The 18,937-nt window shown below is 41.2% G+C and overlaps 1 protein-coding gene across 1 annotated transcript in view; it reads left to right on the top strand.

Annotated features, from left to right (window-relative positions):
- Positions 1-18,937, top strand: part of tnksb (tankyrase, TRF1-interacting ankyrin-related ADP-ribose polymerase b) — a 109,926-nt gene that overhangs the window by 26,006 nt on the left and 64,983 nt on the right. Inside the window, 1 exon segment of the mRNA XM_036527538.1 lies at positions 1,005-1,100. Within this exon segment, the coding sequence (XP_036383431.1) occupies positions 1,005-1,100 (96 nt within the window).

The raw sequence follows: 18,937 nt of genomic DNA, 5'->3' as shown, positions 1-18,937 counted from the left end.
TACCTGTGTCGAGGGAATAGCTAGTTAAATAATGACATTCACATGTTTTTGCTGTCTTTACTTCAGATTCAGTCAGCAAGGTATCACAGTGATGTGATATTATTGTATATGCTTGTACATTTTCTTGTTTTTTGCTTCAGGACCCCTTGTGTTTGCTTTTTAGCTGTTATTTTTGCTTAGTGTTCTCTCTCCAGCACTCTCCTCTCAGACAGGGCACTAGTGAGTTGCGGTTTACTTTGTGTTTTATCAACTTATCCTTCCTCCCCACAGTGCGTAAGGATGCAGATGAGGTTCTCCTCTCCACTGGGTTCTCTGAAATGTTTCCAAAGCTTCACTGGCACCAGGTAGCGGGTCTCGGCTGAACTAGAGCTCCTTGTCATTAGGCAGCCTGGAAGAAGAGAGAGCACGGATGGAAAGAGATGGGGGGAAGAGTAAAAGAGAATGTACGAGTGAGAGAGAGAGAGTGAGTGGGAAAAGGGAGGCGAGAACGCACGCGGTGCATGTCAGCGAGGGCAGAGAGGGAACATAGGGACAGTTCGGGGACAGTGGTGGGCGTGGGTGCGCTTGCCTCTCTGAGCAGCACGCCAGCAGGGCTCACAGAGATTAAAAACCGGCCGAGAGAGTGTCCGAGAGAGAGGGAGGGAGAGGAAAAATGGGAGGGAGAGAGAAAGCGAGAGGGGGAGAGATACCAGAATAATAAAAAAAACATTTGATATTCCACACTCATACCTGTGATCCAGTCACATGCTCCTGCCTGGAGTCTGACTCCTGTAATAACACAGGGTCTTTTCTTTTTTTTCCCCTCCTCTGCCTTGCTGCAGTGTACATTTTTTTTGTCTCTTCCGTTTTTTTTTTCCTGCTGCTCTTTCTCAGTGCCTCTCTGACATGCTAGCGTGCGATGAATGTTTATGTCTGCGCCATGCCGAGGAGAGCACTACCCGCTAGTGGCATCGGAAGCCTGTGTCTGCCCGAGTTAAGAGACTGCTTCTGTCTGCCCTGCACAGTGCTGCTCCAGCATGGGGCCGACCCCAACATCCGCAACACGGACGGCAAATCCGCCCTGGACCTGGCTGACCCCTCCTCCAAGGCTGTCCTCACCGGTGAGTCGTGTGCAACTTCAGCTCCTTTTTGTCTCTGTCACTTCGCACACACTCTGTGTGTCTCTCTCTCTCCTTCTCTCTCTGTCTCAGAATCACTTTATTTCTGCCTTTATCTTCACTACCCCTCTTGCCCCTGTCCTCGAGCGATTGTTCTTCATTGTTGCTTTGAAAGAGTAGAATTATCTTCATTGTGAGTATATGTGTGTGTGCGTGTGCGTGTGCGTGTGCGTGTGCGTGTGTGTGTGTGTGTGTCTGTTTGTTGTGTATTTGTTGTGTGTTGATTGTGTGTTTGTGTAAGAGAGCATGTGACAGGCTTTGTGTGTGTGTGTATGTGTGCGCGTGCGTGTGCGTGTGTGTGTGTGTGTGTGCCGTGCCTGTTTTTGTTTGTGTGTAAAAGAGAACATGTGACAGTCTTGGTGTGACTGTATTGTAAACTGCAGGTCCGTTGCTGCCTTTGCACTGCCCCTGGTGTTGTTTTTCCCTTCACTCTGTTTGTTGGGCAGCTATCAGAGAACAGCACATAATGAGAGTACACTCATCCTCCACTGTGGTTCTCTCCAACCATGAAGTGTGAGAGAATGCTCTGACTGACATCTGGCTGTGTTTGCTCCATCGGTGCCCGCCTGCGTTGTATCTCCAATTTAGCCAGTGCAGCGAGGAAGCGGAAGCATCCTGCCAGTTAGACCCTGTTTTTTAAACAACAGAATGCAGTGTTGATTTTGCCTTCTTTCATCTGCAGGGCTGGATTGGTGGTTATTTTGGCAGTGTTGAACATGCATGACAGGGAGGCAGGGCTGACGATTCCTACACAGTGATCATACACTAATTAAGCACATTCAAGCCTCTCTGCCTTGTGCATGCTAAGAGCGAGCGTGTGTTAGTGCTGCACCCTGGCCTCTCGCAGGGTACCTGGTCAGAGAAACACACCACTGAGCAGTGCTCCTTTTTCTGAGTATCATAGAGCCAGTGCTTCTTAACTCTGACATCAAAAATCACAGCACCAAGTCATGGACTGTGCATTGTTTTTGTCTTACATCAGCATAAACTCTAGGAGCACTGCATGTCATCTCTCGCTAGCATCAGAAATAGAGTTTATATACATATTTATCATCATCAGTTGTTTATCTTCCAGGTGTGAGGCTAATTGGCTTGGGCAGTAATATGTGTGCTCACTGTTCTAGTGGCAGCATTGCTGCTGGCTAGTAACTTGATGAGCCAGAAGGCTAAGCAGGGTTAATCTGTAAGAGTCTGACAAGGGGTCTGACATGTTGCCCTGCTGGTTAGAGTGGGTGGTGTGAAATGGTTGGATTCCTTTGATGTTTGATGAAGGGCTGGGACAGATGCATTGATCCGTCAGTGCATCAGATTTTAAAAGCTAATGACAGACTAAATATTAGTCTAAATATTACTATACATTTTTATGGACCCAGACTTTGTACTCAGTGAGATGGCTGCCTCTGAAAAAATGTGTCTGCAGTCTTATGAATGCTTCACAAGTTGTCACAGCTTTGCCAATTGTCTGTTTTATCTTTTGAAGTGACTGAGCAGTTCCAGCTATAAATGAGCCCTCAAATTATAGAGTAAAACTTTGGAAGGATGAGCGTAGTTAATCAACCAATGTACTGTATCTTGCTTGTGCTGATTTTAGCAGTTGAGATAAGTGGAGCCAAAACATGCATATTAACTTTAAACTTAAAAGTTTTAATCAATCAAGATTTTCCTACATATGTAGATCAGCTGGATATCTCTAGTTCTCTTAATATCATTAGCTAACTAGCTTGATGTGATTACCATGTTAGTAAGATGATTTACAGTTCGCTAAGGCAGAGTTTGTGCTTTGTGTCATATTTTTTACAACAATTATAGTAATTTATTAATAATTTAGTCCCTCGGTAATTCTGGATAGATTAATATATCAGTCGGCTTGGACTATAAGTGTTTTCCAACAATGGTCAGATATCAGAAGACATCAAATAAGGGTCTTGCTCCCCTTACTCATACTGATGTGGTGTTCCCCGTGGTGTTAATATTGCTGTTGGTTGTTCTTTACTAATTATCCCAGTTGATTCAGCTATATTTTGAAACATGTAAGTAAATGCAGGTAATAGCTGAAGGCACAGTGAGTGCAGGTGAGATGATAAACTGTTGAGTGGGCTGTACACACAGCTGCCTGAGTGGTCTTTTGTCCTTCAATACCCGACACAAATGCCCCAGTTATTCATCAAACATCAATCAAAATCAAAATCTGTTTACAAACTTTTTGTTTGTTGATAGTTTGATATTATTTGTGAAAACTGAAAGCCAAGTCAGTTACATGTGATGCAAAGTAGTTGTTATGAAGGGCTGAATGTTTTGCTAGCATTTCTTCTGAAGTGTACATTCATTCAGTGAATTAAGTGAATTTAAGTGAATTTTTGCACGTACATTGTAACCACAAGCAACGTTTTTTCAGAGTGAAAGTGAGAATGCCACCATGCAGTATAGTGTGCGTGTTGTGTGTATTTTCTACTGCCTTGCCAGGGCTTGGTCGTGCCATATGCCTGTCTGCTGTTTTTGTGCCACAGGAGGGCTGCTAGCAGGGTAACGTGGTGCTCTAAACCGTACTCCAAGCCTCACTCATTCTCCCAGTCCTTAAGATGGCCATTGTGGGTAAGGGAGGGGTTATCATAGCTATGTTTTTCAGACATTTTAGCCCAGAGTGCATAAGGCCTTTCTTTGAAAGCCCCAAGCGAGAGACATTGGTTTGTTTCATTGTTTACAGGAAGAAAGGACTTATGACGCTGGAATCACAAAGTGTAATCATTGAGTAACTATGTAGGATTAAAGATGTTATTTTGCACAGAGTAGTTGGGTTTGCAGTGAATTGAGGGGAATTTAAAAAACTTACTGACATGTAAATGTAAAATTCTTCCATAAGAATGAATCGAATGATCAAAGCTGCACTGACCTGTGAGAGTTAAATCATCCTCTTTACTGTCAGAAAATTTCTTGGAGACCAAATCACAATGCAGTTTATTATAGAATCGATGTTGTTGGATTTTGTTCTAATTTTAAAAGTAAACGAACCGGACCAAAAGCGCGCTTGGAGAAAAAGCTTTATTCGGCGATGGAATCCGGCAGCATCTCTGCCTGCGAAGCTTTAACTCAGGGAACTGTTACCGTGATCGGCCTTTTATACCATGAAACAAATGGCAACAAACAATAGGTTTTACACTGTTGCAGCATCAACCTATGTTCCCAATGCAAAGCGGGATCCTTTGATGCTGATCGCGTCTTTGTGTGGTGATGGTTGCCAATTGCCCACTCCCGGTTGTATGCTAGACTCGATGTCTGCTGCCTGCCTTAATCAATTGCTCTTGGCTCCAGCTGTAGCGTGGCACCAAGGTGTGGAGCTTCCTTTGTAACTATGATAATAAGGCCATCAGGTTAACAGTTCTCTGATTCTGAACCATGTCTGGTCAGAAGTTAGAAGCACTATAATCTTACATTCCCCCCTTTGATCATAAAAAAATATGATCACAAAAATAAAGAAATAGTTGTAAGAAAATACAGGAGCGGAAGGAGGGAAAAGAAAGAGAAACCGCAACATGTACACAGTCTAATACTGAGCACAGGCACCTCTGCTTACAGTATAAAATAAAATAAAATAAAATATCATTTTATGATGGTACACGGATACATTGAAAGATGTACAGAGAAATGACATTGGTGGCATGGTGGATGATCGCATTCCACACATGCTGCTGGATTGTGCTGGTGAATGAGGTCTCCTGAAGCAGTCTGTGATATTGTGGGCTTGGTTGATGCAGATGTGTCCCGTGTCCCGTGGTTTTTCAGCAGATATCAGCCAGGTGTCAGGTACAGTCCAGCGCAGGTGTCCGATGACAGCCAGGGCACCCTTCTCTCTCAGCTGTTTGGAACCCTGCTCTTCACTGGAACATCTGCAATGACACACAAGAGAGAAGGCGGGAACGCATCTTGCCAAAGTACATAAACATTTTTAAAAAATGGATCGTTATTCCTAAAAATGCCTAAACTGTCCCTATGTAGTTTCGGCGGGACGCTACAGTATTTATCAGTGGTGGTATGATGACCTCTTCATCCTCAGACGACAAGCTAGAGCCTAGACAACTCTAGTCCCGCCATGTCTGGACTCTGATAAATACTACCGCCATTCTATCCCTCATCTCTAGGCGGATTTGCTAACTTGCAATGGCTGACATGGTGCCACTTATCTTTTCCCTGCACCTTAACTGCTGCATTAGTTACTAAAAGAACCTGGTACGGACCCTCCTACTAGGGTTCTAATGCTACATTCTGAGGTTTGTGTGCGAGAGTTTTTCGCAGTACCGGATCAGGCTGTCAGAAATTCACGTCGGCTTTGCGCAGATCCATTGTTCCGGGTTGGGGCATGGGCTGGCCTGTGATGACGGATGATGATGTGATAACTCAAAAGGTTTAGTCCAGTTTCCAAGGGATTCCTTCCTGGTGGAGCTTGGACAGATGTTCTGTGATGACGATTCATTCTCTCTGTTCGACCTGAAGCTTGTGGTCTGTAAGGACAATGTAATTTCTCGTATTTATCATGCGACACATTGTGAAATGTGTTCCTTGGTCTGAGTCTATGCATTCTGGCAGGCCCCATCGAGGAATGATGTCCTTCACCAGTGTTTTGGCTGTGTGGGCTGCCGTTCCATGTTTAGTTGGGAATGCTTCCACCCATCTGGAGAATTTATCTACAAGTACATCCTGAAACCTCCCACTCTTAGGCAGGGTTATGTAGTCCAACTGAAGGTGCCGGAATGGACCCGGTGGGGCTGGTGTTTCCCCAGCAGGGGTCTTAATTCTGGTTCCAGGATTGTTGTATTTCAGAGCGCTAGTTTGTAAGGCTCTGAGTTTGGCGTCCTGTGTTCTTTCAATCCTCGCTGACCATTCCACAACCTGATTGAAAGCTGTCCCAACACCATCCCAGTCATCATAACGGACTTTAAGGGCTTTGGATAACTCTGGCTTTAGTCCATTCACAAATGAAGTTTTTAAAGGCATGCCAGTATCCTTGCCTATATCGTCACTGTTGTTCAGACCAGCATGTTCCAGCCAAATCTGCTTAAAGCGTTCCTCATATTCTGCAACACTCTCTCCTGCTTTCTGTGTGCATGAAGTGATTTTGGCCCAATTGACTTCTGCAGGTTTAAGTTCATACAAAAAGGTTCGTACAGCCTCCCATCCTGCATCAACATTGTCTTGAGACTCCCCTGCCCATGTCTCTACACTTTCAGTCAGCTTCTTTTGATCGCTGTCCCTTAAGTTTACATTGAGGATCATAGCAGCATCCAGTGGGTGTAGAGTGTAAATTTTTCGTAAGCGTTCAAGAACTTGCCAAGCCTTGCGCGGCTGTTTATATGCGTCTGGTAATTCCTTGGACCATTTATCAATTTGTTCTGGTGTGGCTGGTTGGTAAGTCTTACATGGGAGGTATCTTTTGACCTTCTTTGTCACAATACGAGTCCGTCTCTGGCCATCCTCCTCAAACTCCTCTTCACTTTGAACTTCCACTTCAGTTCTACGGTGTTTGATTACGACAGGAGCAAGCCTAACCTTTGTGCTTGTTGTGAAGGTAGATTTGACCTGTGCACTGCTGTCCTTTGTCACAGGTGCAGCAGCAGGTGTGTCATTGGACAATTCCTCACCGTCTGAGCTGCTACTATGGTCATGTGGCAATTCCTCCAGCAAATGACGGTGTTGTTGTTCCTCAATGGCTCTCAGCTCTTTGAATGGGTAGAGCAGTTCCGGTCTCCTTTGCTTAGCGCCTCCTTCATGTGTATTGGAAGGGGCTACTGCTTTATCACAGTCTTTTGGTTGTAGCTGTTTGGAGATTGAGTCTAGCCATTTTTGATTTTCAGCTAATAGTCTCTCTTTTTCCTTTTTCTCTTCCTGTAATAGAGAAGCTAATGCTTTAACTTTTGCATTTTCTGCAATGATTTCACATTTCAGTCTATCAATCTCACACTTTTCCAGATGTTGTTGAATTTGCTTGCACAAAATAACAGACCATCCGTCTCGTCTGCTGCTTGCGAACATGCGCTGTGTCTTTCCCCAGGCCTTTTTGATGTCCGGCAAGGTCCAGAGTGTGTCCTCGGAGGGTTTAATGTTGTATTTCTGTTGGATGTCGTCATTGCATTTCCTTAATCCAAGCCGTTTTTCCAAGTATGAATTTAGGCTGTCCATCATCTGATCAATGGTTGTGCTTGGAGGAGCTGTTCCGTGACGTTCTGTCGTAGGTTTCAATGGCCCAGCCCCATGAACACGGATCTGCGCAGCCGACGGCAACTCAGCAGCCATGACAACAGATTCCCTCAGATACAAAGCAGACAGAGCAGGTGTTAGTGGAGCTGTTTAGACTGTTTATTCTAAGTGTGAATACCCACAGCTATCTTTACTTCAATGCAAATGAACAGAACAGAGTTAGCTAGAGGAAACTGGAATTATTATACTTTTGTCTTAACGAGGAAAAGACTACAGACAATTTTTATCTTCGAATGAGCAGCCTAGTCAAAAATGTAGGCTATTTTCAAAATACAGAGTACGTCCACAACCAGGAATACTTTGAGATAAGTGGATATGAATATACTTTAAAAATACAAAATCATTCAGTGATATAGACTATTTTCTTTGTCTACTCTTGATTTCCTCTTAATAATATACTGCGTTTATCTTAACACTTTAGTTAAAGAAAGAAATCACGTGTTTTTTTTTTTTTTGCTTGCACAAAACAGAAAATTAAACTTTGGCTCGCCAGTTAGAAAAATTGACTATTTCCGGATCTTTGTCGGAAGGCTTATCACTTTACCGTTTAAAATGCTAATTCTTTCCGAACCTCGGTCGGAAGGCTACGCTTACAGTTTTTACGGTATTAAGGAAACAAGATGTCATTCCAAATTTGGAAGGCTAAAGTGCTTACAATTTCAGCGACTTAAAAACAAATACAAATTCTTTAAGCATATAGCTTTTAAGAAAAGTATTCTTAAGTATGCTTTTACTGTTATAAAATAACTCCGTTTTCCGAATCTTTCACAATTGGAATGCCACCTCGCGATCAAAACCAATTTTTCTAACGTTACTTAGAACATTTACTTATTACTTACAGTCGGAAAAACAACGCTCGCTTAACAACTTATAATACTAGTATGATGCACTAATTCTTAACTTTCTCACAATCAAGAAAAGTACCAATTTTAGTTCTCTTACTTAAAAATTTAATTATTCAACCCGTGCAGCGAAGAATAATTATACTTAATAATAATAATATATAATAATTTACCAACAGCCTTTCCTAACCATAGGAAGGTGTCCAGCAACCCAGTTGCTTATACTAGTCTCTCCATCAACCTCCGATTAGTCTGATAACCGGCACGATGTGAGATGACTATATTACTAGTACACACTCCGTCAACCTCTGATCTGATCGAAAAATATAAGCGTGTCAGTAGCCTGTCACAACTAAATACTTTACCGACTAGATAGCACGACGTGAACTGACTATATATTTACTCATAGTCTCTCCATCAACCTCCGATTTCACGTCTGAAAACCGGCACGATGTGAGATGACTACGTTTGTATAGTACACACTCCGTCAACCTCTGATCTAATCGGAAAATATAACTAAACATTTACCGGCTAGATAGCACGACGTGAGCTGACTATCCGAAGCTCAATTAACAACTTACAACAATACCAGTATAATGCACTACTTCTTAACTCTCTCACAATCAAGAAAAGTACCAGTTTTTAATTCTCTCACACTTAAAAACTGAATTCTCCAACTCTCTCACAGCGAAGAATAATTATATAGTACTGAATTCTGTTCCAGAGCTTACACCAAAAACCTTTCCTAATCATAGGAAGGTGCCCAGCAACCCGCAGTTGCTTACACGAGCCTCTCCATCAACCTCCGATTATGTCTGATAACCGGCACGATGTGAGATGACCACGTTACTATAGTACAAACTCCGTCAACCTCTGATCTAATCGAAAAATATAACTAAATATTTACCGGCTAGATAGCACGACGTGAGCTGACTATACCAAAAACCTTTCCTAACCATAGGAAGGTGCCCAGCAACCCGCAGTTGCTTACACGAGTCTCTCCATCAACCTCCGATTATGTCTAATAACTGGCACGATGTGAGATGACCACGTTACTATAGTACAAACTCCGTCAACCTCTGATCTAATCGGAAAATATAACTAAATATTTACCGGCTAGATAGCACGACGTGAGCTGACTATACCAAAAACCTTTCCTAACCATAGGAAGGTGCCCAGCAACCCGCAGTTGCTTACACGATTCTCTCCATCAACCTCCGATTACGTCTAATAACCGGCACGATGTGAGATGACCACGTTACTATAGTACAAACTCCGTCAACCTCTGATCTAATCGGAAAATATAACTAAACATTTACCGGCTGGATAGCACGACGTGAGCTGACTATCCGAAGCTCAATTAACAACTTACAATACCGGTATAATGCACTACTTCTTAACTCTCTCACAATCAAGAAAAGTACCAGTTTTTAATTCTCTCACACTTAAAAACTGAATTCTCCAACTCTCTCACAGCGAAGAATAATTATACAGTACTGAATTCTGTCCCAGAGCTTACATCAAAAACCTTTCCTAACCATAGGAAGGTGTCCAGCAACCCGCAGTTGCTTACACGAGTCTCTCCATCAACCTCCGGTTATGTCTGATAACCGGCACGATGTGAGATGACCGCGTTACAATAGTGCACACTCCGTCAACCTCTGATCTAATCGGAAAATATAACTAAATATTTACCGGCTAGATAGCACGACGTGAGCTGACTATAAACTTAGTTAGCAACCCCGTTGCTTACACTAGTCACTCCATCAACCTCCGATTAGAAGTCTGATAACCGGCACGATGTGAGATGACTACGTTACTATAGTTCACACTCCGTCAACCTCTGATCTAATCGGAAAATATAACTAAACATTTACCGGCTAGATAGCACGACGTGAGCTGACTATAAACTTAGGCTTTCCCTAGCCTAGACTTCGGTACCTCGGCCTATTTTTTTTTTTTTTTTTTTTTAGAGCTCTTATCAACAGTGTTAACCAAAACACTGTCAGTTACATATACGTATATTTACTGGTTTGTTTACTTATAAAATAGCTAGGTTCTTCAAGAGGAGTGGTACGTTTCTTACCGAGTTAAGGTCTTTGCGATGTTTGCGGACCCGCAGACTCTTGTCTTGCCGATCTTCGACTGGAAAGTTCAACCGGAAAAATCTCCACGATTCTTCTGCTGAATTGTTCCACTTCGTAGATGTGTCGGTGAGTTTCTCTCGTATCAGCTCCTCCTGGCTGGCTCGCCAATTGTTGGATTTTGTTCTAATTTTAAAAGTAAACGAACCGGACCAAAAGCGCGCTTGGAGAAAAAGCTTTATTCGGCGATGGAATCCGGCAGCATCTCTGCCTGCGAAGCTTTAACTCAGGGAACTGTTACCGTGATCGGCCTTTTATACCATGAAACAAATGGCAACAAACAATAGGTTTTACACTGTTGCAGCATCAACCTATGTTCCCAATGCAAAGCGGGATCCTTTGATGCTGACCGCGTCTTTGTGTGGTGATGGTTGCCAATTGCCCACTCACGGTTGTATGCTAGACTCGATGTCTGCTGCCTGCCTTAATCAATTGCTCTTGGCTCCAACTGTAGCGTGGCACCAAGGTGTGGAGCTTCCTTTGTAACTATGATAATAAGGCCATCAGGTTAACAGTTCTCTGATTCTGAACCATGTCTGGTCAGAAGTTAGAAGCACTATAATCTTACAATGTGCATTAATCACAGTAGTTTGCTAATGTTGGAACAATATAGCTTACTACAGGTAAGTGACAAATACCATGTTGCTATAGTGACACCCAGTGTTTCTGCTGCTTTTTTGCATGAAAATTGTTGACACCAAGCAATACATACTGCATGTCATACATGTTGTAAATCTGTTAAAATTTGGTAGCCTGACATTAACACTGACTGTCATACCAGTGGCTAGGGTAGCTAGCATTGATAGAAAATTGTTGCAGCTTTTAAAAAAACAGACAGCTAGTGCATATTTTCATACAAGAAATGTGTCTAGCCAGGTATTGATATGCACAACCAATGATTGGTGAAGAGACTGTATACTGAAATCATTCAGTTTAAAGTTAGCCACTTAGCTTCCTTCTGAATAAATGCCTTCCTCTTGGGTTGGAGAGTAGAGCTGGGTGGGATCTGGTGTGACCTGAGAACCCAGAGAGCTCTTGGTTTAGACTGGCAGAGGGAAAGCAAGGAAGCTTTTATCCCTCGTGTTTGGCATTGAGCTGTTGTCCCTGCCATAAGCGCGCCCTGGTGCAGTGTAGTGTGCCCTGGCACAGTGTGGTGAGGCTCGGCGGTGGCAGTGCAGCTAATGCGGGTGGACAGGAGGAAGTGGTGATCCCCTGCAGAGGAAGCAACAGATTGAAACAGGAAGAGGCTATGGAGGAGCATGAGACTGTGTCGAGTAGAGGCACAAGTCTTTGGAAAGCCTACCTTCACTGAGTGCAAAGTATAAATTAAAGTCAGATTTTGTAGTGCACTGATATGTCACCTGTTTAATGCTTAAGTTTGCTTAATTGTTTGCAGAAGTAAGAAATATGTGTGTGTGTGTGTCTGCTTACCTCTTTCTACTTCTACTTACTTCTTTCAATGTTGTACTTAAGTTAGGTAGAATTAGACAGGACAAAGTTAGGCCCCATTTACATGTGGCATTAAAATGTGTTGGGCAAGACTGGATATTGGTGGGCAGGTCTAAAGGCTCAAAAGACACATTTAAATCCGATTGTGATTGAATTTGCTGAACCACTTCTAGAGGTAGTCCAGGATGGATTGTGGCCTTGTTGAGGGCAAGTGTGAATGCTTTGGACCCTTTTTTTGTTTGTGTCACCCCACAGCCCTGCCCATTTGAGAATCGTTACCGCCACCATATATAATAAAACACACTAGGCACATTCAGCTGGTGCATTACAGTACTACCTCACTGACAGTACTGGGCAAAGTGACGGGCATATATACACGAATGTGCACCAACTGACGTGAATGTTGGTCAGCCACTCATTGTCAGTTGTGAGGATGATGTTCTCCCACCAGTCCTGGTTTCTACCATGCATCCACAAGCTTCTGTGCACCATTTTGGCATTAGCCAAGGTCATCAACATAAACACCTTTTGCCTGCGTTGTTAGCGTCACTGCTTGTATGAATGCACACGAAAATGTGAGTTTAAATTTTAGGTTTGTATGTTTGCATTTTAAGCACATTTTTTTAAAACCAAAAACTAAGGTTGAATGGTGATTTGGAGTAGTAGTCTGTGAACCCAAGTGTCTGGTTATTCAGTCCCCCCCCCCCCAACACTTATGTATCAGAAAGTATCTTTGCACTTCCACAGTTAATTTATCCAAGGGTTCCCACACAGACCAGATGGCATACCTAACCAAAAGGCTCCTCTGCCGGGTCAAAAGAATAGAATGTATGCAATAGAATCTGTTTTTTAGTCACTGGAAATCGACTGGGAATTTAGTCTGAAATCGCTTGGGTAACTGCCACTCAAGCCCCCAGTGGGGTTGGATTCTGTAAGGTCTAAAATGCACCTGATTGTCACGAGCTCAATGCAACAGTCGCTCTGGAGAGAGAATGCTCCAACCTGCCCTGACCTGCCCTGTCCAGCCAAGGCTACAGCAGGCCTCTGAGAAATCCACAGGGAGACGGTGTAGTAGCCACTCTGACCCCTGCACACTTTGCTGTTTCTGTGGGAGATTGAGAGAAAAAGTGTCAGATGATACAAAGAGGGTTGGGGCGTAACTAAGGTCATTTGGCACACCATGTCTGTCAAACAGAATATGTTGTCTCATTCAGATGATGTTGCGTGCTGCCCTTGGGGAGCATATTGGCCAACAGGCACTAGAGCCTGACCGATAAATCGCCGTGCCGATATTATCGGCCGATGTGAGCTAATTGCAGAAAAATCGGTACCGGTGTTTATAACGGCCGATGAATGACAGTTAAAAAAGAAGTGGAGAGACGGAAGGTGGCTCCTTCAACCATTTTATGAGTGTTGTCGTTGAGTAGTTTGTCCACCAGAAGGCACACTGCAACTCCACTGTTTGCAACACACGTGTTTGGAACGCCGCAAATCACAACAATCAGCTGACCCAAGCAGAGTCGAGCAGAGTAGCCCAAGACGAAGATGATCTGTGTTCATGGTAAATTGATAATTGTCACGTGAAATACATTACTTAAATAATAATAAATATCCCCATCACTTCTCCTCTTAGCCTAATTAAGCCTGACAATGTTCCTGTCAGCCATGCCTGGTTTTGCTGCAGTAACGTGAAAGCCGGTACCGTCAGTCAGACATCAAAAAACATTTAGCATTACAGTAGTTGAGTGGTGTAGGCTAAGCTGTTGACAGACTTGATTGTAGGTTTAATTATGAAACAGTGTGACAGTTCTAGCGAGTAAACAAACAATGGTCCTATCATTTCTCCCTCGTCATTTCTAAAAATTCTCTGGCAACATCGCTTACAGCAGCTTATAACACTGTCCATTGCAAAATTAGGTTACCCACAAAGCTAGCTAATGCCACGCTTATCAGTAGAAGACCACTAATGTTAATGAGCGGTTAAACTATAGCGTTCAACTTATTCTGCCCAAATGAAGCGATGGTAAATATATCTGGGACTCGCATGTTTGTAGTTACAGTCGGTGCATTGGAAATTATTAACTCTTTTGCGCGCACGGTCACACCGGTGTGATTAGCCGTTTAGTGCGTATCCTAAAACTGGTGCGATTAGAACACTAGATTGGAGAAATTCTAGCTAATTTTAGCTTCGAGGAAACAGCGATTTAACTCTAAAAAATATAGCAAATGCTAATTGAAGACTATGAGAAGCTTAATGCTAATGAAAACAGAACGAACCATGTAATTAACATGCGCATAGCATAAAAAATAAGTTATGTGCGAAAAGGGTTAAACCAGAGGGGACACGTAAATAAACATGGGCGGAACAAGTATCTAACATGGCTTGGTAGCCAAACAAAGTTATCTAGATTCTCTTTCAAGCGTGTAGTGTGAAATCCCAAAGTCGCAAGTCCTCGTTGCAGACAGTCATGTAGTATTAGATGCATTCAACAGCAGCGTTTACTCTAGGTCATTGTATCAGTTTACACATTTAAGATGGCCTGATATTTTTTTAACTTTTTTGTATTTTTATACATTTGACTCTTATTTATTAAAGCTTTAATATATTTTGTTGTACTTTTGTTCAAAGTACTGTTTATGACAATAAAACAAGTTTATTTCTAAAATGCATTATGTCATGTTATCTTGGTGAGGACTCTTAAATAACTAAACATAACAAATGTTAGGGAAAATCTTTGTTTATGTTATGTTTCTGTATAAAAGAAAAAAAAGAAAATATCGGCCAATATATCATTATCAGATTTTTAAATCCTCAAATATCAATCGGTAAATCAGTATTGGTCTTAAAAATCTTATATCGGTCGGGCTCTATTAGGCACACATAGGGTAAACTAGTATTCATAATGGAATCAGAATTCAATGTGTCAGTCAGTCATGTAGATGAGGTTTGCCCCTGATTTCACCTGCATGATGCCTCAGATCCTAAATTGCTAAAATAAAGGAGCTGGCATTGTGTAACTGCAGTGCCCAGCAACCAGAGATAGGGGACATAAGCTTTAGTTACTGGGCAGAACTCATCAATGTGACACAGTATCTCAGACTGCTTTTTATGTTATTATTAGCAGCCATATTTAAATGATCATAGCAACCAGTCTTTTGTAGTTAATGTTCCTTGTGGCTTGATAGCAGAGCCACATTTCTCATAGTTTTGACCAGTGTCACAGAAATTAGATGCATGATTGAATCCTACAAAGATGGCTGATGACAAAAAATGAGTTCTTTCATTTGTGACATGTATTATTGTATTGCTAATCCAGATATAAAGGTATTCATTTACAAAATGCATTTGCTGTTTTATTCAAGTAAGCTGAGATGTCCTGGGTAATGTCGTAAGTGTAGATTTATAGCAGATGTTAACGGACTGCATAACAGGTTGCTTCACATGGTAATGTGATGATGACTCCATATGCTTCTGCTGTATTGGGGGCTGTTTTAATGTAGTTACAGCAGTCATATGACCCTCCTGTCTTGGCCAAAAACCTTCTTCACATTTCATTATTATGTAGACATTAATAACGTGCTTTGGAACAAATGTTTGACGGGCATGTAAATTTTATATGTTTTTTACCTGAGGAAACATACTTTTGAACAAATAAGGCATACAACAGAGCATGAACCATTTATCCCCAAAGAAATGTAATTATGTACACTGGGGTTAGTTTAATTTTAAGCGGCTTAAACCCGTCACCTCCAGAGGTAACATTGCAGATTTTTACCAGAATACATTTAAGATGAAAATTATGTAGTTTTTTCATCACAAGATACTGCAAAAGTAAAACTGCGAAAGGTGATTTTATATTTCAGGTGAACATTTAGGTCTTTTATAAATCCATGCATGCAGATTATTAAATGGTTAAACAGTAAAGACATTTTTAAATTCTCCATTTGACAGATTTCTCTATCAACTTAAGAATGTTCCCAAATTCTGATTAGAACTGTTGTATCTCTGGTAGCCACTTACAAACAACACCATGTTGGTGCTGGCCAAATGCATAAAATGTGTCATCAATTCATCCACTGAAACCTGCTCCACTCTTGCAGGTTGATGAACTTTTGTGTTTGTATTAGGGCTGTCAACGTTAACACGTTAACGCTCGTTGTCGATTAATCTGGAAACTTTAACGCGTTAATGTTTTAACGCAAATTAATCATATTATCACGTTTGACCGCAACTTCCTTCCGTAATTCCAGCGCGGATATTTCAAACGTGCTCGGGCACGGTACGGATTGCCTAGTGTGAGTACACCCTCAGAGAGCTTCTTCCAGTGGGTCCATTGGGATGAACTGTCGTACAGGGAGACGATGAAAAGGTTGTGACACTGCAAATGTCATTCGCGATCACACAAATGCGTCTGCTTTTCAAGGTCGAATATGATTTCAGCATCAGAAACATGTTGGCAGACAAAGAAGTGTTATGAGTTTATAGTGGCCATTGCATAAAATCAGCATAGAACTTTGACGAAAACTGATCCATTTTACTGTTCATCCAAGGGTACATCCAAGCTGCCAGGTATTGTCTTTTATATATATTTAGTTGGATAAAATCTAGTGTACCTTAATTAGCCATTAAAATCAATGAACAAAGCTGTAATTTAACATAATTTTCTGTTACACGTTATACACAGATATGCAGTAATTAACACCAGTTATCCATAAAAAATAATTGTCGTTTTGGACCAAGTACTCATAAATGCAGAGATATTGTCAAATCAAACACTAATAGTTTATCTCTAGTAACAGTGGACACAGGCATATCCTTTAGTGGAATGTGGTTTATACAGAATAGTCCTCACAGAAATAATATTTTGCCACTGCATGAGGATTTTACTCATTCTGATTTATGTTTTGTGATCAGAGATTTGAGGTTATTACACTTATTTTTGCCTGGCTAATATATGCAATCCAAGCTGACAAATGGACATACAAATCACATTGAGTGAATTGCAATTGATTAAATTTGTGGTTGTCCTTTCTGCCTGTTAGAGGACGTTTAAAATGTTTTCAGTTATTGGCATTGTTACATGTGGCTCATTTCCCTCTTTTAAAATTGCCTGTAAGCATCAACCAATCAAAAGAATTGGATTTTTTAATTAAATAAATATATGCAAAGGTTCGTGGTTCTGGAACAGCTAAACAACAATAAAGGAAGATTATTCAGGAATGCATTTGGTGTGGGCTTTGTTGATTATACCAGTTTTTGGGGGATTGTTTTTGTTTTTAGTAATTTTTAGCAATGATAAATAAAACTATTTTTAACCTTTTGTCCAGTACAGTTATCAATATCAGTCAGAAAATGGAGTCTGTTAGGTACAGCATGTTATTTTTGTCAGCCAGTATAGAACGGTCCTAGTTAGGGCTGTGCGATATGACGATATATATCATTTGACGATAGAAGAACGTCTATCGTTTCATATTATCCTCTATCGTTTATTTAGTTGTGTCACAAATCGCACACTTTACGGCAATATTTTTCGTCATTTGGACGACGCTTTGCGTGCTTCCACACTGCACGGATGCAGGCAGGAAAGTGAACGTGACACAGAACTCTAGTTGAAAAGTATTTTCTGTTTACCTTTTTATATTTTATACATTAATATTTTATATTTTGTTACATGCTTAACCCTTTCGCACGTAACTTATTTTTATGCTATGTAGCGCATGTGTTACCTTACATGGTTCGTTATGTTTTCATTAGCATTATTAAGCTTCTCATAGTTTTCAGTTAGCATTTACTATATTTTTTAATGTTAAATTATTGTTTCCTCAAAGCTAAAATTAGCTAGAATTTTTCCAATCTAATCCAATTTAATCGCACCTACATGCGAAAGGGTTCGTTGAAAATTTGCACAAAGGTTTTAAATAAAAGGATAAAAATAATCAACTATGAGTAAGTACCTTTTATCTGTCGAGTATATAGTTCAAAATGTAATAAGAAATAGGACTTTCCATATGGTCATTTTATATAAACTATTTATTCATTGAATTTACAGAAAATGTGCTATATCGGGATGTGAAATTTTGCTCATATCGCACAGCCCTAGTCCTAGTTCATTCTCAGTAGGTATAATGTGAAATGAAAAAAATAGGCAGGAGCTTTTTCAGTCAAAGACAGCACCCTTTTATGCCCAAGAAGCATACCTGGACCTCTCTTTCACTCACCTGTTTCGATTGTTTGTTGATAAGTGGTTCAATTTTAGCATTGTGGGAAATGAATAGAATCCCATCTGTCTCTGTTATTGTTTTGCCATGTGTTAGAGCTGACAAATGTAAAGATTCTTGAAAGCTTTCTGGAAAATCTGCCACAAGCTTACACAATACACAGTACACCTGGGGTATTTCAGAATCGGGGAAGCTGGGACTGACACACCCTTTTGAAGTCCCAGGTAATTGTAGGTAATTGGACCGTGTGTCACCACCCCGGGGCAAGACACCTCTAGTGCTGCCCATTGCTTATCCTGAATTTTGCCCATAAAGTTAAAAGGCCCTCCAAAGCTTCACAACACAGATTCTTTAAAAGAGAAATACCTCTTATGCAAATTTTTATATCTAAAGGGGTGTACTCTGCTGTTCATTCAAAAATCAACATATTAAAAAAAGGCTTTTGGAGGTAGGATATTGCTGTTACATTCTAAGCAGATGTATACTGGTGAGCTTTACTGTTGCAACTGAAAACATGAATCTGATTTTCTTTTTTAAAAATTTTTTTTTTTGGTACATGCCACTGGGCAATAAATGAAAGACACTCTCCTTCAACATGAGAAAAGAAAAGCATTTGCTACATGACAAATGCAAAGACCAGTGTACATTTTGGTTTCCAGAGCCAGGACATATCCTGTGTTCACTCCTGATACCTCCTCACCCCTAGCCTTAGTAACCGTTGATGTAGGGTTATATTGCTTTCGCATGGGAATGTTAGAGTGACACAAGCTTATGCTTTTGTCACTGATCATCGTTAGGCACTACACCCATGCTATTAGGGAAGACGACATTCACTTTTATGATCACTTGTGAGTATTACGATGCGTACCCTGAAAGA

The sequence above is a fragment of the Megalops cyprinoides genome, chromosome 4, assembly GCF_013368585.1.
Source record: "Megalops cyprinoides isolate fMegCyp1 chromosome 4, fMegCyp1.pri, whole genome shotgun sequence".
Classification (NCBI taxonomy): Eukaryota; Metazoa; Chordata; class Actinopteri; order Elopiformes; family Megalopidae; genus Megalops; species Megalops cyprinoides.
This window is presented reverse-complemented; position numbering and strand designations above follow the sequence as displayed.